Here is a 7,899-nt window from a genome sequence, read left to right as displayed (position 1 = left end):
TGTAGTGTTGTCAGTTTTGAACAAAATCTCCGCACAATAACTTTCTTCTGATCATGCATGTCATGTTAGCAACCGCCTTATCAAATACGTTACATCATCAACATCATCCTATTCGTATCTGAACTTTGAAAGGCGCCTATTAATAACATCACTAATGTCATTAGATTCATTAAAAGCTTTGATGACATTTAGCGCTGTTTACATTTCTCCCGTCCAAAGGCAAAACCTAGTAACTCACTTCTAGCTAATTTTGAGAAAACAAAGGAAAACCAATCTATCTTGATGCTGTTTTACAAAGATCTACAAAGTCAATAAACGTATAGATGTTTTCTTGAGCTTTCATTTTCTTGCCGATTGAGCCATGGATTGAATCTGCTCTCATGAACGTGTGCCCTTTCTCCAGATATTTTATCACAATCTCGGGTGGGCCCCATTCTGTGTTTGCACATTGGGCAAGAGCCGTGTACAGTGTCCAGTTTTTATTTTGACCTCCACAGTTATCTGCCCAAAAGAGTATGCTAGGGGAACAATCAAGAACAATACATTTAATGAAGGTGCTTGCAACGTCCTGGGCCAATCTTCCAAATATCCCCTCGTGCCATAATATCACATAATCAGGTTGACCGCCGGCCCCCATTCGTGTAAATTTCTCATTAGAGACAATAAGGCGACTGACAAAGAAGCTCCGATTGGTCCCTTGAGATACTAGGTTTTTCTGTTGTATCTACGCGGTTATGTGGTAGTTGCTAGGTCCTGCCATGCGCGTAACAGCTTACTTACGGAACAAATTACAATATCGCATACACTAATGTAACGCATATCACCTAGGAACTCCAAAATTATTATCAGCTCAGTTTTGACCAAAATTGAGTTACTGGGTTTTGCCTTTGGACGGGAGATTTAACCGTATGATTTTACATTAGTCCATTTTGACTTAACACACATAATTATGAGCAGTCATAAGAAGATGCACACTTTGAGTGAAATGTTATACAATTGCATGTCCTCCCCGTGACTGTTTGGGTTCCCTCCGGGTACTCCGGCTTCCTCCCACCTCCAAAAACATGCACCTGAGGATAGGTTGATTGGCAATACTAATTTGGCCCTAGTGTGTGAATGTGAGTGTGAATGTTGTCTGTCTATCTGTGTTTGGCCCTGTGATGAGGGGGCGACTTGTTCAGGGGGCGACTTGTTCAGGGTGTACGCCGCCTTCCGCCCGATTGTAGCTGAGATAGGCACTAGCGCCCCCCGCGCTATATATATATATATATATATATATATATATATATATATATATCCATTTTATACCGCTTATAAAAAGGATGTATATATATATATATATATATATATATATATATATATATATATATATATATATATCCATTTTATACCGCTTATTCACTTATACATATATATACATATCCATCCATTTTATACCGCTTATTCACTTCGGGGTCGCGGGGGGCGCTAGTGCCTATCTCATCTACAATCGGGCGGAAGGCGGCGTACACCCTGAACTCATATATTCATTAATATGAATATATGAGTATGTATGATATAGTTTATGAATAAACTATATGTGTCGAATTCAACCAAACCAAGAACTATTATATACATAATGTGTATATCATAAAATAATATTACTAATTTAATATTATACACCAATATAATAATTCACAAGATGACACAACAATAAAAAAATGTATGTAGTTCATTTAAATTTGAAAATGAATAATGTGAGTAAATACATCAGAATAAAACAAACACACGCAGTACACTAAAATAAAAATCATATTAGTATATTTTGTAGAATAACAAAATACTACTACTACTACTTTATATTAAACACTAATAACAAAAATTATGGGCTTCATAATTGAATTGTGAAATAATTGATTAAATAGTTTAATATATAAATATACTTTATATTTACTTAATTTGGCAGCACGGTGGAGTGGGGTTAGTGCATCTGCCTCACAATACGAAGGTCCTGAGTAGTCCTGGGTTCAATCCCGGGCTCGGGATCTTTCTATGTGGAGTTTGCATGTTCTTCCCGTGAATGCGTGGGTTCCCTCCGGGTACTCCGGCTTCCTCCCACCTCCAAAGACATGCACCTGGGGATAAGTTGATTGGCAACACTAGGCCCTAGTGTGTGAATGTGAGTGTGAATGTTGTCTATCTATCTGTGTTGGCCCTGTGATGAGGTGGCTATTTGTCCAGGGTGTACGCCGCCTTCCGCCCGATTGTAGCTGAGATAGGCACCAGCGCCCCCCGCGATACCAAAGGGAATAAGCGGTGGGAAATGGATGGAATAAATATTATTAAAAAACATTTTTTTTTATGTTTTTATATCTGACTTGTCATCATTTTGGTGTCCCTATTTTTAACCTGCATACCAGTAATTAAATAAATCCATATATTTCGAGTAGCCAAGATTATGTTAAAATGGGAATTTACTGTCGTTTTTCTAGCTCTTCTCCCTGTACACCAGCATGACGGTAATATTGTGTTATAATAACAATAACAACTATGCCTATTCACATAAGGATGAACTCGTTTTTCTGCATTACATTGAGATTTAAAGACCAGAGGAAATGTGCTTACATCGTCTCGTCCAGCAGGGGGCGCGCCAGTAATAGGCAAGTGCACTAGCGTTACCCTTACCCACCGCTAGGTGAGGTGGCCAGCTTTATTCGCCAGAGGCAAAAATCTCCACAAAATACACAGTGTGAGGAGACACTTGTCCATCTCACCACACAATCGCCTCCATTGCGGCAAACAAGAGTCATTTAGTCACGTTGTCGGCTAACTAATGGAAGCGAGGAGGAAAGAACAGCTCATGCCAGCAAATACGGATAGTCATGCTAACCAATGAGCTAACTAAATGAAGAAGCAATTAAATGGAAGATACATACACTCACAGGCATATTTTTCCATGTAACATATACATAATTTACAGTAGTTACGTTACAGAGTGGACGAAAAACGCCAAGCTTTCATAAGTAACAGATAAGTAAGTAGTAACAGTGACGACTAGTGGCAGCGACATAACATGGGCGCAGCTATTAACCGGAAATGACGTAATACGCTCCTCTCGTTAATCAAGCACGTCTTCGGCGATTCTAATAAACATATTTATATTTTTGTTTTATATTTTAATATTTCCAACATTTGTATTAAGACGTGTTTAAAAAAATAAGATTAACGTATTTAAACTTTATTTTAAACTTGTTTTTTACTAATTAAAATGGCAAGTGTATCATGTTTAAAGGCCTACTGAAATGAGATTTTCTTATTTAAACGGGGATAGCAGGTCCATTCTGTGTCATACTTGATCATTTCGTGATATTGCCATATTTTTGCTGAAAGGATTTAGTAGAGAACATCAACGATAAAGTTAGCAACTTTTGGTGTTGATAATAAAAGCCTTGCCTGTACCGGAAGTAGCAGACGATATGAGCGTGACGTCACGGGTTGTGGAGCTCCTCACATCACATTGTTTACAATCATGGCCACAAGCAGCGAGAGCGATTCGGACCAGGAAAGCGACGATTTCCCCATTAATTTGAGCGAGGATGAAACATTTGTGGATGAGGAAAGTGAGAGTGAAGGACTAAGGAAAAAAAAAAAAGACTATACAGTGGGAGCTATTCAGATGTTATTAGACACATTTATTAGGATAATTCTGGAAAATCCCTTATCTGCTTATTGTGTTACTAGTGTTTTAGTAAGATTATATGGTCGTACCTGTACAACCTGAAGGTCGGCCCCGCACCTTTCTTCAGCACCAGTCGACGGGTGGTGGCGATGCCCATCTCAATGGACCCTCTTCGAAACACGATCTTTCGAAATGATCGCTGCATAATACACTATACTTTGTGTGTGTGGTCCAATCCAACTGTGTTCGCTTGCCCGCTCTGGTCCATTGTATAGCTTCACCTTCATCTTTCGGGAATGTAAATAATGAAACACCGGCTTCGTTTGTGTTGCACATACACCGCTTCCCACCTACAGCTTTCTTCTTTGATGTCTCCATTATTCATTGAACAAATTACAAAAGATTCAGCAACACAGTGTCCAGAATACTGTGGAATTATGAGATGAAAACAGACGACTTATAGCTGTGAGCGATGCTAGAACAAAATGTCCTCTACGATGCGCGTCATCATACCGCGACGTTTTAGCAGGATACTTCTGCGCAAAATTTAAATTTGCAATTTAGTAAACTAAACCGGCTGTAGTGGCATGTGTTGCAATGTTTAGGTTTCATCATTGATATATAAACTATCAGACTGCGTGGTCGGTAGTAGTGGGTTTCAGTAGGCCTTTAAAGTACTGCAATAATGTAATAAAACCACGCATCCCAGTGTTCATTTAAAATACTTTATTGCTTTCATGCAGAAGTGCCATAAAAGACAGACATGATAGAAGATGCAAAAGTAGTCTCCCACCCCCTTCTGTACAAATACAAGATCTGGATTCATAAATAGCTCAAAAAAAGGTAAGGACAAAAGGTTTAAAGTCAATGCTGGAGCTGTTTCCATTGGTTGGTGTAGTTACAGCACTTGGCATGCATCAACAGCATAGTGCGTCACAAAACACGTTAAGGGTTTCTTTTACAGCTTGTCGTGCAAAAAGACATACAAATGACACTTTTTTCCAGTAATAAAAGCAGCCATTTTAAAAAGGTTTGTTTGGGGAAAGTCAACATGTTTTGTCCTTTTGGTTTGGTTATTAATAACCTACATATAGATGCATAGTCAACGTGAGGCTCTGCGACCAATGTAAACATATTAGACAAAAGCCGTCCAACCACCTGGGATTTGGCACTTTGATGGGATACTTGGGTCTTTCAATCCTTCACTATATGTGGTTTGGTACTAAATTGCTGAGTAATTATTTAGCCCTTTTCCAGCACCCGTTAATACACCTATAGCGTACACAAGAAGAACCTAACTACACAGTAGGAAGGGGATTCATATAGTCCCATTCATCGTGGTGTACATGACACATGAAAAGTGACAAACTGGGGGGGTTCACATAGGTGGCAGTAGAGTGTTGAACATCTTAAAATATATTTTGTGGCAATTCCTACTTTGACCACAGGGTCACAAGATATGTTTGAGTGGCGATTTCCATCATTTTCAGCTGACTGCATTGAAAAAAAATTACCCCCCACCCCCCGTCCTCTTACGCAGGATCCACCCAGAATTGGAACCACATGAATTCCTTCCCTACTGAACCACAATTTGATCCCAGTCTTTCAGGGAAAGGGTGGTTGTCACAAAAAATGTTTTACAAGATACCAGATTCAAATAAATAGGTTTGTAAATCAAGAATACACTCCCTCCGCTCACAAGAAACAGTTTCATAGCTACTCTGTAACATAGGTGGATCGTTTAGCGACCCCCCAAAAAAAGCAAAAGGAGCCCTTCGCTTTCCGAGACAACACTGACAGTGAAGAGTCATCGATGCAGAAGCATTTTTGCAGTTCAGTCAGAAGAAAGAAAGCCATGGACTGATCCGACGTCAGCATTCGTTTCAAACAAAAGCCAAGACATGCAAAGCTATCCAAGAAAGGGGGCGTGTCCCTTTGAGACGCTCACAATTTAGTGCAGAATAAATAAATTCTTCACATTGCATTGTTATGCAAACGCCCTCCTACATAAGCAGAAAGAGGAAGCTTGTTCCCACAGTCCGGAGGGTTTTGAAACACAAGGCAACGAGTAAAGACCCCATACAAACGAGAAGGAAAAGACAAATAGGAGTCTCGTCTTGTGGCCCTTATTTTTTCTGCTTCTTAAAAATCTTGAAGGTATGTTTCTTGCGCCCGGCTGTGGCATCCGTGTCGTCCCCCGTGGAGGCGCTGTCCTCCTCTAGCGGACTCTTCTTGGAGGACAACTGCGGGATGCGGCTGTTGGCCTTTGCCCCCGCCTGACCCCCACTCCCCGTGGGCGAGGGGGTTTCCGGTTCGGTGGAGTTGGGGCTGAAGGAGCGGGACGACTCCGTGGGGCTGTTTAGCTCTCCCGGGCCGGGTGTGGCGTCCGTGCCGTACATCCTCCTCATGAGGATGGGGCTGTCGGGGGCGTGCTCGCCGCCCTCGTGAGGGCGGTTGCCGCCGTTGGGGGTGTACGCGTGCAGTGAGGTGGCGTCGTGGAGCGACAGGCCGTGGAGGAGGGCAGTGGGCTTGATCAGGTGGCCTCTGGAGCTGAAGGCCGACAGGCGGTCGCCCATTTGGGAGAGGGACAGCGAAGAGTCCGAGTCCGATCGGCTAAGGTCCCTGTGTGGGATAAAAGACACGTCAGAAACAAACACACCAAAGCTGAACGAGCTTAACGCTTGTATGCCGCCGCTATCTTTACACTCAGATGGCATGGACAAAGTGGTAGAACTTCACACTTGTTAGTTTGGCAAGGCAAGGAAGACCACATAGACCACAGGTGTCAAAGTCAAGGCCACATCACTTCATATGGCTCACCAAAGCTTAGAAACAATGCTTTAATGAAGTACTGTATTTTCTTACTAAATGTATTTGTTCTTGCCATTTTGACAGAAAAAAATACATGTTTTGTATCATCATACTTTAAAGGCCTACTGAAACCCACAACTACCGACCTGATAGTTTATATATCATGATGAAATATTAACATTGCAACACATGCCAATACGGCCGGTTTAGTTCACTAAATTACAATTCAAAATTTCCCGCGTAGTTTCTTGTTGAAAACGTCGCGGAATGATGACGTGTATGAAGTTTGTGACGTCTCGGGTTGTAGCAGACATATTAGCCCAGCAGCACATACGGCTAAAAGTCGTCTCTTTTCATCGCATAATTACACAGTAATTTGGACACCTGTGTTGCTGAATCTTTTGCAATTTGTTCAATTAATAATAGAGACTAAAAATGAGAATGCTGTTGGTGGAAAGCGAGGATAGCAGCTGCCTTTAGCACCGAAACACAGCCGGTGTTTCTTTGTTGTGAAGCTTGAACACAGAGCGGTCAAGCGAACATGTTTCTCTACGTCAACCAGCAAGTTTTTGGATGGGAAAATTGTGATATTAAGTCAGCTCTTACCGGAGACTTCAGTGGATTACTCGACTTCCCCCCGCAGCTGTCAAAAAGGCAGCTGTGATCTTGGCTCCTCCATTGGCTTCTCTGAGAGACACTGGCATTCACCACTGCCATCCGACTTTCAGGTATGACTTTACAATCTCACTAAAACACTATTACAACAATGAGCAGTTAAGGGATCTTCCAGAATTATCCTAGTAAATGTGTTTAATTACATCTGAAAAGCTGCCTGGAACCGTCGCCTTTTCTTTTTTATTTTCTAGTACTTCACTCTAAACGTCCTCATCCAGGAATCGTTCATCCTCGCTCAAATTAATGGGGAAATTGACGCTTTCTCGGTCCGAATAGCTCTAGCTACTGCTGGCTATGATTAATAATAACTTAGATTTATATCACGCTTTTTTAAACACTCAAAGCGCTCACAGAGAAGTGGGACTCATCATTCATTCACACCTGATGGTGGTAAGCTACATCTGTAGCCACAGCTGCCCTGGGGTAGACTGACGGAAGCGTGGCTGCCAGTTTGCGCCTACAGCCCCTCCTCCCACCATCTATCATTCATTCACCAGTGTGAGCGGCACCGGGGGCAAAGGGTGAAGTGTCCTGCCCAAGGACACAACGGCAGCGATTTTTGGGATGTCAATAGGTGGGAAGCGAACCTACAACCCTCAGGTTTCTGGCCGGCTGCTCTACCCACTACGCCATGCCGCCCCAATGTGAGGATGTGAGGAGCCCTACAACCCGTGACGTCACGCGCACATCGTCTGCTACTTCCGGTAAAGGCAAGGCTTTTTTATTAGCCACTAAAAGTTGCGAACTTTATCGTC

At 42.1% G+C, this 7,899-nt stretch overlaps 1 protein-coding gene across 5 annotated transcripts in view; it reads right to left on the bottom strand.

The window, feature by feature from the left end:
* Positions 1-4,369: 4,369 nt before the first annotated feature.
* Positions 4,370-7,899, bottom strand: part of stim1a (stromal interaction molecule 1a) — a 49,087-nt gene continuing 45,557 nt past the window's right edge. For 4 of the 5 annotated variants that reach the window (XM_061877325.1, XM_061877326.1, XM_061877327.1 and 1 more), the window contains one exon: positions 4,370-6,280. In XM_061877325.1, the coding sequence (XP_061733309.1) occupies positions 5,785-6,280 (496 nt within the window). In that variant the 3' untranslated portion in view covers positions 4,370-5,784. The remainder of the gene's footprint in view (positions 6,281-7,899) is intronic. The other variant, XM_061877329.1, reaches the window with a different exon arrangement.

Source organism: Nerophis ophidion, linkage group LG18, assembly GCF_033978795.1.
Source record: "Nerophis ophidion isolate RoL-2023_Sa linkage group LG18, RoL_Noph_v1.0, whole genome shotgun sequence".
NCBI lineage: Eukaryota > Metazoa > Chordata > Actinopteri > Syngnathiformes > Syngnathidae > Nerophis > Nerophis ophidion.
Note: the sequence above shows the minus strand (reverse complement) of the source record. Positions and strands in the feature narration are given on the sequence as shown.